The sequence below is a fragment of the Canis aureus genome, chromosome 16 (assembly GCF_053574225.1).
Source record: "Canis aureus isolate CA01 chromosome 16, VMU_Caureus_v.1.0, whole genome shotgun sequence".
NCBI classification, from domain to species: domain Eukaryota; kingdom Metazoa; phylum Chordata; class Mammalia; order Carnivora; family Canidae; genus Canis; species Canis aureus.
In genome coordinates this window covers 20,880,976-20,898,630 of record NC_135626.1, presented here as the reverse complement: position 1 = coordinate 20,898,630, position 17,655 = coordinate 20,880,976, and the positions used below count along the sequence as shown (strand labels likewise).

Genomic DNA, 17,655 nt, shown 5'->3' with positions numbered 1-17,655 from the left:
ATGACACTCTTTTCACAGAATCTTGCCTGTACAGCTCCTTTTAATTGAGATATAATGGACATTTAACATTGTGTACATTTAAGGCATACAACATACTGATTTAATATTTCCATGTATATTTAACTAACTTGAATCTCATTTTCTTCTAGTTTCTGTTCATGCCATCCTTTATGGCAGTGAAACATAGCATAATGTATTTTTGTTTGTTAAATTGAAGTCAGTCTGTTAAGGAAATAAGTATTTTTACCAGTGTCAGTTACAAAAGGACTGGAAATGCCAGGTATTATCAGTCTTTTTCCAAAATGTTTTATGGCTTCACTTTATGTGCAGAGTCAGTCAAAAGGATCCCTTTGAATGAACATACATTGTGAAGCCTCTCACAGCAGGCTTTTGGGAGCCATCTAAGGCAGGCACCTCCATAGACTGATCTTGCTTAACTGATTTTAGTACAGGATATAAGGCATGGCTCTTTGAAATGCCAGCAGGCCCTGGGGAAGGGAATGTTGAGAATATTCCTCCCTAAACATTCCTTCCTGTTCTCCCACTTCCAATCCTCTTCCCCCTAAAAATTCCATCTTTAGTCTCCAGGTTTAAAAAAAAAATAGCTTCATTTCGGAAAGTTTAGGGAATTCCATTTTAAGCAGTAAAAAGAAATTTAAAATTGTGCAGAAACCCCACAGAAAAATCCTAGTTTTAGGTGGATAATCCATGCAGTCTTTAGGACATTTAAATGCACTGTTGATACACAATTTCCTGATAACTTGGCTTCCACTTTGTTTTCAGGCTGCATTCTCAGATTAATGATTTAATGTGTTTTTTGTTTTTTGTTTTTTAGTCTCGAGTGATTGTGCAACAACCAGGAGAAAGAAGCTTTCATTCTTTTTATCAGGTTAGTATCTGTTGCTGTGCAGGTAATCAATCATTTGCCCAGCAGGAATTAATATTTTATGTTAGGACTCTCCCCTGTCCTGTGCCTCCCTTACCTCCATTGGCCCAGGACACTTTACACATGGGTAAAAATGTAGCCCATGTGCTACTTCAGAGACTTGATAAGCATGATTATTATAAAGAGCTAGCAGGTGGTTAATCCACCAGATGACTGACTACCTTAGTTGAGCATTACCTACGTTTCTTTGCAATGTAGAGAACAGTTTAATATCTATGAAACTTTTGAAATGGTAAATCTGAATATGTTAAATTAATTGTGTTTTATTTTGAATTGAAGCTGTTCAATTTGAGAGACTGGAGATAGGAATACAGCTTCAGTTTATTTTGCATGTGGAGGCTTAAAGCAATTATGAATTCAAGGGAGAATTGTCTTCTTTATCCCATCAAAGCTATGATTGCTGAGAAAGAAACTTGATGCCTATTTTGAAAATGCTTTTAGGGTGAAGGCAAAATCTTCAAGTAGCCCTTCTGTTAACAAGTCTTTATGATCAGAGAACAAGTATGATACATAATTATAATTTTTAAAGCCCAAAGTAGCATAAACTAGTGCTAAGAAATAAAGTGGGTGATCAAATCAAACAGTCTGTTTGGAATTTTTAAAAAGTATAACTGTAAATCAGTAAGATTGATTTCCATGTGGAAACCGTCTCTGCAGGTGATAGAGCAGTGATAGCATAAGCTGAACACAGTTCAGCTGAATTCATTTTTTTCCTGGGTAGTGGTTTAATAAACAGTGCTCATTTGTAAATATACATATTCTGGTATATTTAGTTTAAAAGATAACTTTTGAAAATCTGATAATTACATCTTTTAAGTAAAACAAAGCATACGGTTTAATGTAGAGAATTTAAATGTAGTACCTTCCAAAGGTATGTTCTATATACAAGGGCTACTCACATTGTATTTGTTGACAATTCACCATGTTTTCATTAAGCTATTTTTCTACCAAATATAGAAGAGTTCTTTTCATTTCCAGAACCCATAAGTTCTCCCCAGTGCTTTTCCCACTTGGATGAAAGTGTTAAAATTTGTCTTTGTTCAGCCCTGCAGTCATGGTTATCCAGTGGTGCTCCTTTCCTGAGATACAGAGATTGACAGGGAAAGGCAATTTGTTTCCAGTGTGATTCAGCATATGACCATCTGCTATTACCTCTTACTTCCTTGGCAATACTGCCTTTTTCTGAACTCTGACACAAAACTCTATCTTGTCTGGATAATGAGGTCACTAAGCAAGTGACCACCCACAATGCAGAGGCTTCTGTTTAACAAATGACCATAGTAAAAGCAAGATTACCATTGTAAGAATATTTGACGTATTTGGCTAAGTGTGTATTTTGCCAATTTATTTCTAATTAAGTATTTTTTCAGCTACTTCAAGGAGGTTCAGAGCAGATGCTACGCTCTCTACATCTCCAGAAATCCTTGTCATCCTACAACTATATCCACGTAGGCGCTCAGTTAAAGGTAAGGGCTTCCTCTCCAAGATATAGAATCAGACAGAAAAATCAGAGGGGACATTAAGGTCCAGCCTGCTGCCTTTAAGCAAATGAGTGACTTTTCCTCTATTCCAGCTTTTAAATTCTCAATTTAGAATTTAGAATTCTAAATTCTCCACTACAGAGACTCCACTACATTATTGGTCAACAACTTTATTTAATAACCATTTCTGTATTCATCACAATCTGACGGGAAAGAAGTTTCTCTCTTGTGACCTTGTGTTTTCTTCAAATTTTTAATTCTGTTCCTTTTAACACTATAAAAATATTGATGTGACTAGGAAATCCACCTCAAAAGAAGATACCATATGATTTGGCCATAGGCAAGTTGGGAAAACAGAAGGATCTTTAAAAGCACCCTGATTGGAAATGAGTATCAAAGATCTCCATTCACTGTTTTTTCAAGTATTGATTTTGACATATCCTAGAAATAGTTTTGTGACCCCTGGAGAATTTCTATTCAATTTCTATTCAGAACATTTTCCATTTTTTTCCCTTCACATGCATGTGGGCGTTTTGCACTCATATATGTAGATGCTTTCCTGCTCTTTTATTTCTAATTAGTTTTCTGCTAGTCACTTTACAGCTAATCCTAATAATATAGTAGTCTGTTCATGGTAGGCTATAAAATGGTAATTACAATATTATCCTACTTTATCAGGGGAAAGGTATATAAATACATAAAATAAGATATGGAGGGAAATAGACCAAGATTTTAATTACTGATTCTGGATGGATGAGATTACAGGTACTTGTGTTCTTGTACTTTTACATATTTTTAAATTTCTTCTGTAATAAAAAAAAATGCATTGCTTTTGTAGTCGGGGAAAAAAAGGAATTTGCAAAAGGAAAGAAAGGAAAAGATCTCAGATGTGTGAGGAATTTTCTTTTTTTTATTTCTATTATTTGTCTGAAGTGAATTATACCTGCATTACTAATTAACTGTATTTTTATTGTTGTGCATGGAAATAAGTGATATTTAGGCTTTCCAATTAATTTTCCATTGTTTGACATTCAAATTGCATGGTTTCTTTGTTTCATTTTGTTTTGTTTTGCTTTTACAATCATCTCAGAGCAGGATGTTTGGGTGAAAATTAATTTGAAAACAAGACAATAGAGAGCAACATTCAAGCTTTCTGGGAGTAGGCCAGTGGCACCCAGAGATGTGTAGAAGGGATTGTAAAACCAGCAGTTGAAAAGCTAGGACGAGAAATGTTCCTCTTTAATCAAATTGTCTTACTGCCCAAATTACTTTTGGTCCAATCATATGCCCCCACAGAAAGCAAGTATTAAATTAATATTTAGCCTTTGCTCAAAGCTAAATGTAGCTTGAGTTCTCTTTCATCCAGTTCCTATTTCTTTCTCCTTGCCTCCTTTTTTTTCCTAACAAAAATGAAGACATAATCTGTGATCATAGTCAAAACCTAAAATAAAGATGTACCAGAAGGAAACAAAAATATACTAAAGCTTACCATCCAGAGATAATTATTGATAATGGCATACATATATGTATATATGAATATGTATATATATATCGTTTTTTCTTAAGATTTTATTTTTAAGTAATCTCTATACCCAGTGTGGGGCTCAAACTCACGAACCTGAGATCAAGAGCCCTGTGCTTCTCCAGTTGAGCCAGCCAGGTGCCCCTATATATATTTATGTTTATAAGTGGAATCGTGCAATAAACTCTGATTAAATAAATTTGCTTTAAGTAAATGAGAATATAATTATTAATATCTTCCCATTAACAAATATGTTAATAGGATAGATTTTAATAACCATAAAGTATTAACTCTGTATCACAATTTTACTTAACTACCGTAAAAATATAGGAACAAGGTACAATTAGTATACTTTGGGTTGAAGGGAAGATAGAACTAAACTCTGGGACAGCTCCAAAGTTGGTAAATTTAAATTTAATGCTGTCACAATGTTGGTAGAGACCCAAATGTTGTCTGTTTCTCCAACTTAAGATGCTCCCATCCTCACTGGATTTCACTTGTGTGCTTGGGCTGATTTTCCTCATGGTCCCAAAGTGGCAGTAGCAGTTCCAGGAGTCATAGGCAAAGGGAATGTTCTTGGCTTATGTCCCTTTTCAGCTAGGGAAACCTCATGTCTTCTTGACCAGAATAGCATCCCGTGCCCATGGCTGATCAGTCACTTGGTGAGAGGAATAAGATCACCATGATAAGTCTATACCCATGAAGCTTTATGTCCCAAGACTGTGGGAGGCCAGTCCTGAAGGAGCTGGAGAGGGGTGAACAAATCAAGGTTCTAGCAGCCAACAGTACCCCACAGGAGGACGGTTAGACTTTGTCTAGTTTCTATGCAATTTCGGCACAGTTATAGCTTATTATAATAGTTCTATCTGATACTTGTCTAGTGCTTTTCATGCACTGGGAACTAGGGAAGTGCTTTACATAATTCTCATTCAATTCTCACAACAACCCTGTATTATTATTATGCCCATTTTATCCATGAGGAAACCGAGACTCCATGTGGTGTTAAGTATTTTGTCCAAGGTCAAAGAACCAGGTCGGTGGAGGATCTGGCCTTACCATGTCCTGGATACTGGAGGCATGTACTCATCTGGCACAGAGAACCCCTTCCCACGCCCCTCCTCAAAAGATAAATATCAGGCCAGATCCTCTGTGCGCCTCCCCCCCCCCCCCCCCCACCGAGGGAAAATTCACAGAAGTAAAGATCAATCAGGCCCTCTGGAACTGCTGCTTTGGGAAAACTTTTTTGAGATAGGCCATTACCATTGCTTCACTGTGAATTTCTCTTGACACGTTTATATTTCCAACCTGATGACTATAGCTCCTCAAGGCTGGCAATTTATCTTTGAACCCCTGTCTTATTCCAGTTGGGCTGCTACAACAATAATACCGTAAATCGAGTGGCTTATATACAGTAAATGTTTATTTTCCACTGTTCTAGAGGCTGGGGAATCAGAGATTAAGGCATTTACAGATTTGGTAGGGACCTGCTTCCTGGTTTATAGATGGAGCCTTCTCTGTGTCCTTACAAGGCAGAAGGGATGAGGAATCTCTAGGGTCTCTTACAAGGGCACTAATCCCATTTATTGAGGCCTACACCCTAATGACCTGATAACCTCCCAAAGGCCCTACCTCCTAATGCCATCACTTTGGGAGGAGGTGGGTTATCAGGATTTCAACATATGAATTTTGCGGGGGATACAAACTTTCAATCTATAGCAACCCTCTCAAACCAGTTAGAAGATCTGGTACACTGAATATTTGTGAATAAGTGGTTGTGGTCCCAAAATATCTAATAGCTTGCTGAAAGATTGAGGCAACCTACTTTGCTTTGGGCGGCCTGCTTTCCTCACCTGTGAAGTAAAAAGCCTGACCATCCAAGAGAGGGAGTATTATTCCCAGACTCTATTAGACTATTTGTGGAACAAAAAAGCCACAAGCAACATAGGTGTGTGTTGTGGAGTCTTCCATGATTGGTATTTCCATTTGTGATTCCACATCCCGTGTTTTCTTCATTCATCACAGAGTGGTAGTTAGTGTTTGTGAGACAGCTCAGGACTTGCTCCCTCACGGAAGGTTCCAGAAAAGTATGTCATGCCTATTTTGTGTGATGGTGGCTCTCACCCACAAGTGGACATTTTGTGTGCTGAGTGATGTTTCTATCCCTGAAATAGTTTTGATTTTCTCTGGGTACTCAGTGATTTACTACCAAAGCATCAAGACCCTGACTAAACTTGAATGTAGTCTCATAATTTTAAGGTTTTAATGCTCACATGAAATGTTCGTGACTTAAGTTTTCCATTTTCATTCCCAGTCTTCTATCAATGATGCTGCAGAATTCAAAGTAGTAGCTGATGCCATGAAAGTAATTGGCTTCAAACCTGAGGAGACTCAAACAGTGTATAAGATTCTGGCAGCTATTCTTCACTTGGTGAGTAGGGACACCTTTCAGAATATATTGCTTCCCTGTGGTGACAGGATGCTCTTTCAGAAGATTTTGCGTTTTCCCTGTAGATTTAAAAACTAATTTATATAAGGAAAATTTCTCTTACATTTTGAAGCAATTACTATACCTGTGGTTCTCTCCGTCATTTTAGAATGTTATGAGAGATTTTCGAAGCCACTATAGGTTTTGAAACTTACCTTTGGTTAATTGTCTTACTGGCGTGTCAGATTTTGAACTGTTTAAACCTGAGGGTAAAAGAATTCAGTAATGATATGACTACCAATAGTATAAGCTAAAATCTTTTGAACTGAATAAATTTCCAATAGCACTTGAAACATAGAATCATAAATTATCAGAACTAGAATTTTGATCATTTCATGTTTCAGGTTGGGAAATGATCCCTAAAGGGGTGGCACGATTGGCTTGAAGGCAGAACCAGTTCATGGTGGCCAACACAGTCGACCAAGGTTGGCGAATCATGGTCCAATCATGTTCTGCTATACCACAGCAAACTCAGACAAGTGAAGGGCCATGTGTCAGATTCCTGTTATTCCTTTTTCTATAATTATAGATGTTGAAAATATAATGAACATGTAACCTTAGAAAAAATGAATGACAACATGAATTTAAATCTGGAATAAAAATAACCTTTCACTTTAATGTGGCAAGATTTAACTCTTAATGAAAATAAAGTACAACAATATCCTTCAGAATCCAAACAGGAATTTTATTTTTAAGTTGACATCATGACTGTAGAACTTACCTGGACCAGTAAACATGTAAGAAGATCAAATAAAATGTACTAAAGAAGAGTAGTAGGGCAGGGGGAAAAGAGAAGAGGATAGTGATGAACAAGTATATCATCAGATTCATCAACGGAGTGGTTGATGTGCTGGACAGTTGGTAGATGGTTAATAAGTATTTATTGCTTATTGAATAAGTAAAATATAGATAGACTCGGAAGCTTGGGGAAATTTAATAGATAATAAAGGTGACATTTCAAATCAGGAGGAAAAACTCAACCGTTCAGTAAATGGTGTTAGAGCGACTAACTAACCATCTGAAACAGTTAGATTCTTTGCACCACTTAGTAATATAAATCCTAAGTGAGTTAAAAGCTTTAATGTAAAGGGAAAAGCTGTGTATTAGAAGAAAATATTAAATATTTGCAAAATCTTTGGAGTGGGAATGGTCTAAGTATGACACCAAAGTAAGAAAAACCCTAAGCAAAAGATTCATAGATTTGACTACATAAAAATGTAAAACTTCTATTCATCAGAATACTGAAAATTAAGTGCAAGATGGGTGTCTGGAGAAGAGGAAAGATGGATAAAGTGCTAGGTTCTTACATATACGTAATGTATTTAGAAAAATCAGTGCTATAAACAAGGTCACTTTGAATTTTATCTGTAATTGGCAAATATATCCATGATGTAATGTTTCAGAATCTTGCTGGAAATGGCATCTTCTTTTTTTCACTTTGGTATAGGGAAATTTAAAATTCATGGTGGATGGTGACACGCCTCTCATTGAAAATGGCAAGGTTGTATCTATCATAGCAGAATTGCTCTCCACCAAAACAGACATGGTTGAGAAAGCCCTTCTCTACCGAACAGTGGCCACAGGTCGCGACATCATTGACAAGCAGCACACGGAGCAAGAAGCCAGCTATGGCAGGGATGCCTTTGCTAAGGTGAGATTTTTAACTGATGTCTCGGCCTGGTGATGGAGTTATAGTGCACTTCTGTGAGGATGTACCCAGATGTTCCAAGAAAGTGGGTTCAGGCTTTTAGAGACCGTAATGATGCTTTTGGACCAGTGCAGTCTCAATAAAATGCCCTGACTGTGAACATCACTCTCAGGAAATGTTCTGAGGTAACTGAATCCTACTGACTGGGAGGCTCGTGATGCCTGCCCAGGCCCTCTCATTGCCCTCTGTGTTGCTTTGCTCACCGGTGTTTGATGAAGATCGCCTCAGGTCACCTGATGGAGTTCTCATCCCTTGGGTTTCACGTCTATGTGGTGGTGGTGCCATGATTTATTAACCATCCTTCTCTTAAATCATTCACTTTGTTTCCTTTTTCTGCCACGACAAATAATGCTGCCATATCTGTGTGCATGTGTCCCTATACACTAGCGCTTTTGTTCCCAGTGGACAGACTCCCAGGAATGAGCTTACACACTGATTTTAAACTTTACATTTGCTGACTTTATGGATGTACACTAATACTTTACTTTCATTTTCATTGCTAGTATATTTGAGCATCTTTCTGGATTTTTGTAAGGTATTTAAATCCATTCTCAGAATCTCCTGGTGTGTCCTTTTTACATCTTCTTCAGGGCTACTATTGTTTTTTGCCCATTTTGAAGAGCCCGTAACTTTAACCCTTTGTCTATATTATCTGCATAGCAAATGTTTTATGTTACCAAGCTCACATTTCCTTGTTTTTCTTTTTTCCTGGTTGATTAGATTGCCACATATTCCATTCTTAACTCTTATGAGTTGCAGGCTTGGTTTCTAGTCTCGAGAGGAATTTGGGTTTATCCAAGTGCAACAGAGTGTGGAGGACTCTAAGCAGAGGCAATGACAAGCAAGCCTGCATTTGTAAAGAAATCGCTCTGGCTTCAGTATGGAGAATCTTCTGTGGGTGGGGATGGAAGCAGGGAGACCATTACAGGGATGTGTCAGTATACAGGAGAGAGATGATGGCAGGTAGCACAGATATGGGGAAAAGAGGATGATTTGAGATGGGCTGTATTCAGGATGTAAAATCCACATCCCTGTTTGGAGAACGATAAAATCAAGGCTCACTCCTAGCATGGTCTGGCTCCAGCCTACATCTCCTGCCTCATTCCACATCATGCCTCAGCCTCCTTCCTTAATTCCAGCACATTAGTGTTCTCTTGGGCCTTGCAGTGTGTCTTTATCCCTTTCTCCTTCCAGCCACAGGACCTCTGCACATGAGGTCCTATCACCTTTGCTTAGATCCTTTGCTTAGATCCTTTCTCTCCCCCGCTTGCCTCGGCAACTCTTACTCATCCTTCAGACCTCAGCCCACAAAGGCCAGTCTTCACTGGCCTCTGTGAACCCTGAACAGGTTAAATTATCCTCAGATGCTACACACCTCACCTTCAAAGAAAGAGAGAGAGAGGGTATGGGTGCGGGTGTGTGTGTGGGTGTGGTTTTCCTTCATCTTACTCCCTGTGCTCCTTGGAGACTGAGACAGTGTTTATGTTTCCTTTAGTACTGTATCTCCAATAACCCATATAGAGTAAGTACTCAGCTAATATTTGTTGAATGAATAAATTTCTACAGTTCTAGTGTCATGTTCATGGTTAGAAGTAGGGTAGGAACAGTCTTTGGAGGTAGGAAGACCAAGAGTCCTGAGAGCACACATGGTTGAGATAGCTGCCAGGCCCCTGGGATTGTCGTTAGGTCAGCTGTTAAGCACTTGAGTCTGGCATTCAGAGGAGAGGTCTGTGTGGGAGCAATAGGTTCAAGAGTTGCGACAGTTTAACATTGAATGAGATGACTCAAGAGGTGTTAAAGAGTGAAGAGAAGAGGACCAGAGGAACTCCACCTTTTAGAGGTCAGGTAGAGGAGATCAGAGATCACTCAGAAGGAGCAGCCAGTGAAATAGGAGGAAAATTAAGGAGATGTGCTGTCACAAATCCCAGAGAGGAGAATGTTCAAGAAGAGAGTGGGAGAGCAGCCCAGGTGGCTCAGTGGTTTAGCGCCGCCTTCGGCCCAGGGCCTGATCCTGGAGTCCCGGGATCGAGTCCCACGTCGGGCTCCCTGCATGGAGCCTGCTTCTCCCTCTGCCTTTGTCTCTGCCTCTCTCTCTCTCTCTCTCTCTGTGTCTCTCATGAATAAATAAATAAAATCTTAAAAAAAAAAAAAAAAAAGAGAGTGGGAAACTAGGTGGAGTGACACCAAGTGTCTGAATAAGGTATCCACACAGAGGCCCACAGAGGCCCAAGGAAGTGTCTACACTGAGGTGCTTGGGGTCTTTGATGAGCCATTTCAGTGGAGCAGTGGGAGGTAAGCCAAGATTGACTGGATGGAAGAGTAAAAAGGAGGCAAAGAACAGAGGCAGTGAGTGTGGATAAGTGCAGGTGGAGAGGGAGGTGGCTGGAGGGAGCTGCTAACCATGCACATGCTAAAGACGCACTATGGAGAACACTTGTATCAGGACATGAGTACATGTGAGCACGTGGTGCCTTTGTCCACATGTATCTTGCTGTAAGCATCCTTGGACATTGGATATGCATTTGATTCTCTAGGAACTTCAAACTGCAATCTTTGGCTCAGATCTTTATGTAGCACTATAAATCAATATTTGTATTTTTAGACTCCATAGAGCTTTCCTGGAAGATAGATATTAACTCATTGGTTCCCTACTTTTTAATATTTGATGAAATTCATAATAAAGTAAGCAACTTCTGTGAAGGAGTAGGCAAATTATTGATATAGCTGGGCACAGAGACATACACATATCTAGGGTATCCCTAGTATCCCAACCAATAATAAGCTTTAAAAAATCCAAACCGTTTACATTAGTATTACCTACATCATGTAGTTTTCTTTAACAGATGATCTGCATTTCTAATTTTTCTGCTTAGAGTGGCAATCACTATGTTAAATGGTAAGGAGAAAATGTATAAGAATTTAAAACTTATCACAGATCTAAACAGAAGACACAGTCTCAAATGGGGAAGAATGAACAATGTTGTTCTCCTCACAGGCAATATATGAACGCCTTTTTTGTTGGATTGTTACTCGCATCAATGATATTATCGAGGTCAAGAACTATGATACCACCATCCATGGGAAAAACACTGTTATCGGTGTCTTGGATATCTATGGCTTTGAAATCTTTGACAATAACAGGTAAACTGGATAAGAGGCTTAAAACTCTATTGTTGATTTTTTTGTTTCTTTGAACCTCATTGATTCCTTTTCTTGCAGCTTTGAACAGTTCTGCATCAACTACTGCAATGAGAAACTGCAGCAGCTGTTCATTCAGCTGGTTCTGAAGCAAGAACAAGAGGAGTACCAGCGGGAGGGCATCCCCTGGAAGCACGTGAGTGGTCTCCTTGGGAAAATAGCTTCCTGGGTTTCATATAGTATTGCAGATGTCAAATCTTAGCATTTTAGGGGCATCGTTTTAATCTCCCTGAGTACACGAAACATCTCAACGTTAGCTTTCCTTTTGGGGATATGGAATTACAAGTCATTTTCAGGGTCGGCAAGTGGGATTTCTCTCATGTGATGGACTGCCTTGTTGGTGTCCAGAAATGCTGAATTCCAACCTTCGCACTTTATGGCTGATGCTGCGTGGAATCTCTAGCTCTCATCTGTCTAGTAGTTTAGCGCCATTTAGAGGTTACTTGGAATAGCAACTTTGCCTTAAATGGACTTGGCTTTGCTTCCAAATTGAGTTTATTCTCTTCCTGTCCTTTTTTTCCTCTTATTTCTCCTTTTTTCCCCAACTCTACTTTGCAATTTAAATGGCATTGTTGGGATCCCTGGGTGGCGCAGCGGTTTAGCGCCTGCCTTTGGCCCAGGGCGCGATCCTGGAGACCCGGGATCGACTCCCACGTTGGGCTCCTGGTGCATGGAGCCTGCTTCTCTCTCTGCCTGTGTCTCTGCCTCTCTCTCTCTCTCTCTGTGACTATCATAAATAAATAAATAAAAAATAAAATTAAATGGCATTGTTATTCTCTTCAGTTACTGTGGTTTATATTCTCTGAAACCCAGGCATGAACCCCCAGCATTAATGTTTACTTCTGTTTGCTATCCCTCATGTCACACCTGCTCATGGCCCTTGTATCACCTGCTCATGGCCCTGTGTCAACACTGACAGTTGTCATAGTCAAACCTCTGGCAAGGCAGGGCTGAAAGTGGTACTGCCCTGGGGCATAAGCCCCAGATACCACCGCTGAAAAGCATGACTTGGGTTGGTGCTCTTGTTCCTTACCATTGAGACCTCCTGTGTGTGACAGGATGAGACCCCGTAAAGTTTTCTGTTAAATTTATATTTTTAAGCAATTTTGAGAACGGACTTGAGAAATGTATAACTTCTGAGTTTCCATACATTTCTGAGGGTATAGAACTGTGTTTCTCCTCTTGCTGAATAGAACAGACAATAAAGTTAGTGTCTTTTAATATGCATTGCAATGGTAAAAAGCTATTTGGTATGCTGTATGTAAATTCCTTTTATATGTCTCCCCACCTTCCTACTTTCTATCTCCTCTCATTCAGAAAGGGAGACAGTGGTACAACTGTCCTGCCTCAAATTGCATTTTTGCCTTCCAGCATGTGCTAAACATCAGAATACCCTAAAAATTTTTTGTTCAAGTATATTAGTGTAAATTTTACTGTTTTACAGATAAACCAAAAGGTGTATTATAACTTTGTAATAGAATTACCTATAATTTTGATTTTTGCCGTAAACTCTCATAGCACATTTAAGGTGTAATTCAATTAAGTGTTTTTCCTTTTTTTAAGATTTTATTTATTCATGAGAGACATAGAGAGAGAGGCAGAGACATAGGCAAAGGGAGAAGCAGGCTTCCCTGTGGGTGAGACTGATGCAGGACTCCATCCCAGGATCCTGGGATCACGACCTGAGCCAAAGGCAGACGCTCAACTACTGAGCCAGCCAAGCATCTCTCAATTAAGTTTAGATGCAGCCTTCGTAGAATGGACCTGTTGTACAATTTAACACACAATTAAAACTGACACTTAGATTTTTATAGCAAATGTAATCATAAAACTTGTTACTCAGATGTGATTCAGAGATACTGGTCAAAAATATCCTTTAGTATTCAAGATATCAAATTCCACAGGCATAGCTGATAAAGGAGGAAAGTCAACAACCACAGTAGGCTATTCTGAAAAAGGAGCAACAGCCCTAAAATGCAAAAATCCTTAGCAAAATAAACCAAGAAATAAATGTCCTAGAGGGAACAAAAGGCTAGGTCCAAGGTAATTGTTACTGTACTGACTACATTGCCAGGTTCCCCCAAATAAGAATCTCTGTTCTGGGCAATTATTTCCTCAACTTCTGAACATAGTGATTGATTTTTTTTAATGTTATTTATTATGGAAAATTTCCAGCAAACTAAGAGCATAGATCATGATACAATAAATTCAGTGTACCCATCACCCATCCACCCACCCCCAGATAATGTTGAAGCAAATCTCAGACATCATATTATTTCATCTGTAAATACTCCAGTGTGCTTCTTTAAAAGATAAAGACTTTTACAAATGCTGTGACCACAGTACCATTATCATACCTAAGAAATGTAACAGTAATATCTTCATATCATCAAATATCTAGTCAGTGTTCACATTTCCTCAATTGTTTTACAAGGAGTTTTTTTGGTTTCTCTTTATAGTTGTTTGAATTTAGACCCAAGCAAGATTCTTACATTGTGGTTGGTTGATAGGTTGCTTGCATATGTGTAGATTTTCTCCTCTCTTTTTTTTCCTCACATTCTCCTGATGAAGAAGATGAGTCATTAGTTCTGTAGAGCTTGCCATAGTCTGGATTTTGCTCATCAGATTCCCGAGGTGTCATCCAATACATTCTGTGTATGTCCTTGGTTGTCAGATCTGGAGGTTTGGCTGGTTTCAGGATCAGTGTTTTAGCACCAGGCTGTTTCATAGTGGTATGTGGACTTCTATCAGGGGGTTCCAAATGCTTGGTTATCTCCCTCCCTAATTGACTCACTTTTATAGGCTTTCGGTGCTGTAGTTTATAAGACATTTTTAGCTGCTCTGTTTGGGCTGGGAATGAGAGACCCAGACCTCTGTGCCCCTGACCTACCTCATCACATCTCCTCTTGCCCCCTTCCCTGGGAATTGAGGTTGCTGGAAGAACCTGGTTTGAAAGCCACAAATTGGGGGATCCCTGGGTGGCTCAGCGGTTTAGCGCCTGCCTTTGGCCCAGGGTGCGATCCTGGAGTCCCGGGATCGAGTCCCGCGTCGGGCTCCTGGCATGGGGCCTGCTTCTCCCTCCTCTTGTGTCTCTGCCTCTCTCTCTCTCTCTCTGTCTATCATGAATGAATAAATAAATAAATCTTAAAAAAAAATAAAGCCACAAATTTAAGTAATGTTTGAAGTAACATTAAACTTATAAACTGAAAGTTACTGAACTCTTAAAGCAAAGACCAATCACTTTTAGTTACACAATTGGAACTTTAAAAGGACTTAATTCTTTTGTCCCTGGGACAAAAGACAGTCTTTAATTTTATACTAGCATAGTCTAAGACTTCAGCTAATAATTAATACAGAGTTACTGCTTTTTCAGAAGACTAAGGATGTTTTTTCCAAAGATGGAAATAACTTTTCTTCCTAATTAGCAAATGTAATACGTGCCCACCATAAAAGTACATATGTAGATGGAGGTTTCTCCAGCTCTGTACCACTGATGTTTTGGACCAGATAAGTCTTTGCTGTGAGGCTTTCCTGTGCATGATAGGATGTTTAGTGGCCTCTTCCCACTGGTCCTGTAGTCTTGACCTTCAAAAATGTCTCCAGACAATGCCAAATGCCCCTGAGGGAAAAGTCATCCTCTTGAGACTTACTGATAGAGACAAACCAGTAAAGTATAAAAAAGGAAGTAGAAGCCACCCAGTCAGCAGACTGTCAGTCCATGGATACAGAAGAGAACTTGGAAGAGTAGGGGTGGAGCTTAAAGCCACAGATAACTGGCTTGAGTCCTTGGACTTAAATAGCACAGAGGAGGAATCCATGAGAGACTGAAAGTCCATTATGAGCACATAGATCGTACAGAAGGTATTGGAGACAGCATTCAATTTTAGATGCCTCCTAAATGAGGGGGACACATCAACACCCAGAACTAAAATGTGTGTTAATAGCCTGCCCATCTTCTGTTGATGCACAGCTAGCCTGAGTGAGGCCAGTGTGTGTGTGGTGAGATGGATGCTGTGGACTATTCGAGTAAACACATATAGAAGAGGAATTTGGGATAAACTTTGTGCATATTGAAGTTGCTAAAAAGCCAGATGTTATTTAGAACTTTATTCAGTGCATAAAAGTAAATGCAAAGTTTATTCTTATCTTTTACAGATACTTTCATCTCAGAATTAAATTTATGTTCTTGCCCAGAGAAACATCAAAACTGCTAGACTTATATGTGCTTTTTTTTTGGCTTTGGGAAAGCTGGAGAAGACCTCTTCTGAGTTTTGGTCATCCAAGGCCATAGAACTAAAAATTCAAGTTCTACGTGATACCGTAACTTCAACTTATGAATCAAATAACACTTTAAGGTTATTTGTTGGTACTTTGTGGAGTGTGGGTCTAGTGATTAATGGCAAACAGATCGAGGGGGTGGAGAGTATGAAGGAATGGGGTGTAGGATTAAAACAAAAGTTAGTGATAGGAGAAACATTATCTACTTTGTAATTTTTGCCTTGAGCTATACTCAGTAACAAAGTGTTTCATGGTAGAAAGTCAACAAAGAAATAAAAAATAAACCTCTGATAGAACATGTGCTCATTTTAGCACTAGACCTCATTAATGCTCTTGACTTATTTGACATCGACATAACTTAACTTGAATTCCTGAAACATCTGGAAGCATCAGTGTTTTGCATGTCTTGTTCTCTGTTCCCTCTGGAACGGCTTCCTTGTTGTGTCCTGCAGATCGATTACTTCAACAACCAGATCATCGTGGACCTTGTAGAGCAGCAGCACAAAGGGATCATTGCAATCCTGGATGATGCCTGCATGAATGTTGGCAAAGTCACCGATGAAATGTTCCTTGAAGCACTTAATAGTAAATTAGGCAAACATGGTCATTTTTCCAGCCGAAAGGTATGTGTTTTATGAGAACTTCATCTCCTTTTGATCTGTAGGATTTTCCCATTGTTTGGCAGACTTAAATGGTCTTAAATGTTGGATTAAAAGAATGTCCACTCAACTAAGCAAGAAGGCCATAAGCATCCATTAAGTGACTTACTGCTATAAATAAATTCTGCCTCTCTGGTTTATGGGATGACAAGATTGATAAAAATCATAATATCCAGGAGAGGGAGCTCCAGACTATTCAATTTGCTAGAAATAGGAAAAATGAACACGATTTTAGAAAGCATGATGTCATTTATAACCAATAGGTACAGAGGCCTTGTTCATATGCTAAAATTCTACTCCTGTATCTGATAATTCTGGCACTGAAAACAGCTTTTGTCCTTGACTTTTAACTGTAATCAGTTATAAAACATAGTGTGTGTCCTCTGCCGCAGTTCTTCAGACTCTGACTTTCTTAAAAATAGAGAAATTCTAGCTGTAGTTCTCCCCATCATAAGGAAACTCATTCCCTTCAGTGAATGGGTATCCTTTTAACTCATTTTTCACATTCTAAAAATGTTATTAAACAAATCACATTTCTGTAATAAGTGGTGGCAGTTGTGATTGTCAGACCTTTGCATATAGTATATTTGCCATCGATATTTGTCCTAGGAGGGGTGCACTGTCATCCTCGAGTATTCCCTACAGATACAGTCTTGTCTAGCAATCATAAGCTGAAGGAGAAACAAGCCCCATGCTCTGTCACTTCCATAAAGAAAGGAGCAAACATTTCTGCTCCTCCATATTTTCATGTAAATCTATGATACATGCCAATTTTTTTTTAGCACAAATAAATCTAACTTTGTCCCCTTTGAAATTATGTAATCAGAACAGTAAGAGTCTGCAACTAGATAAAGCACTAATCATCAAGAAATAGATTGTTGGCTGATATTTATTTAGGCCAGTTTATTTCTTAAAGATTCTCCTTGGGGCAGCCCCGGTGGCTCAGAGGTTTAGCACCGCCTTCAGCCTGGGGGGAGACCTGGGATCGAGTCCCGCGTTGGGCTCCCTGCATGGAGCCTGCTCCTCCCTCTGTCTGTGTCTCTGCCTCTCTCTCTCTCTGTGTCTGTCATGAATAAATAAATAAAATCTTAAAAAAAAAAAAAAAGATTCTCCTTCATCTGTTACTCAGGATTGATGTGGTCCCTACTACAAGTCAGTCAGCTGTCAGATGCTACTGTCTGACCTTTGACATTAGGCTTCTGGTCAGAGGTATTCTTCAGTCATTTCCCATGTATAACACAGGTGCTTATTAAGTACCTCTCATTTCCCAGGCATATTCTGGGTACTGGGGACAGTGCAGAAGCCAAGGTAGAAGCATCCTACACCATTTAGAGTGATCAGTTGAAAGATGGTATTACATGGGGAGATGTCCTGTCTT

The 17,655-nt window shown here is 39.2% G+C and overlaps 1 protein-coding gene across 3 annotated transcripts in view; it reads left to right on the top strand.

The window, feature by feature from the left end:
* The window catches only part of MYO1D (myosin ID), a 326,058-nt gene that overhangs the window by 93,989 nt on the left and 214,414 nt on the right, over positions 1-17,655 (top strand). For all 3 annotated transcript variants that reach the window (XM_077852148.1, XM_077852149.1, XM_077852150.1), the window contains exons 5-11: positions 836-889; positions 2,317-2,412; positions 6,261-6,377; positions 7,882-8,085; positions 11,138-11,283; positions 11,362-11,476; positions 16,071-16,241. In XM_077852148.1, coding sequence (XP_077708274.1) covers positions 836-889; positions 2,317-2,412; positions 6,261-6,377; positions 7,882-8,085; positions 11,138-11,283; positions 11,362-11,476; positions 16,071-16,241 — 903 coding nt within the window. The remainder of the gene's footprint in view (positions 1-835; positions 890-2,316; positions 2,413-6,260; positions 6,378-7,881; positions 8,086-11,137; positions 11,284-11,361; positions 11,477-16,070; positions 16,242-17,655) is intronic.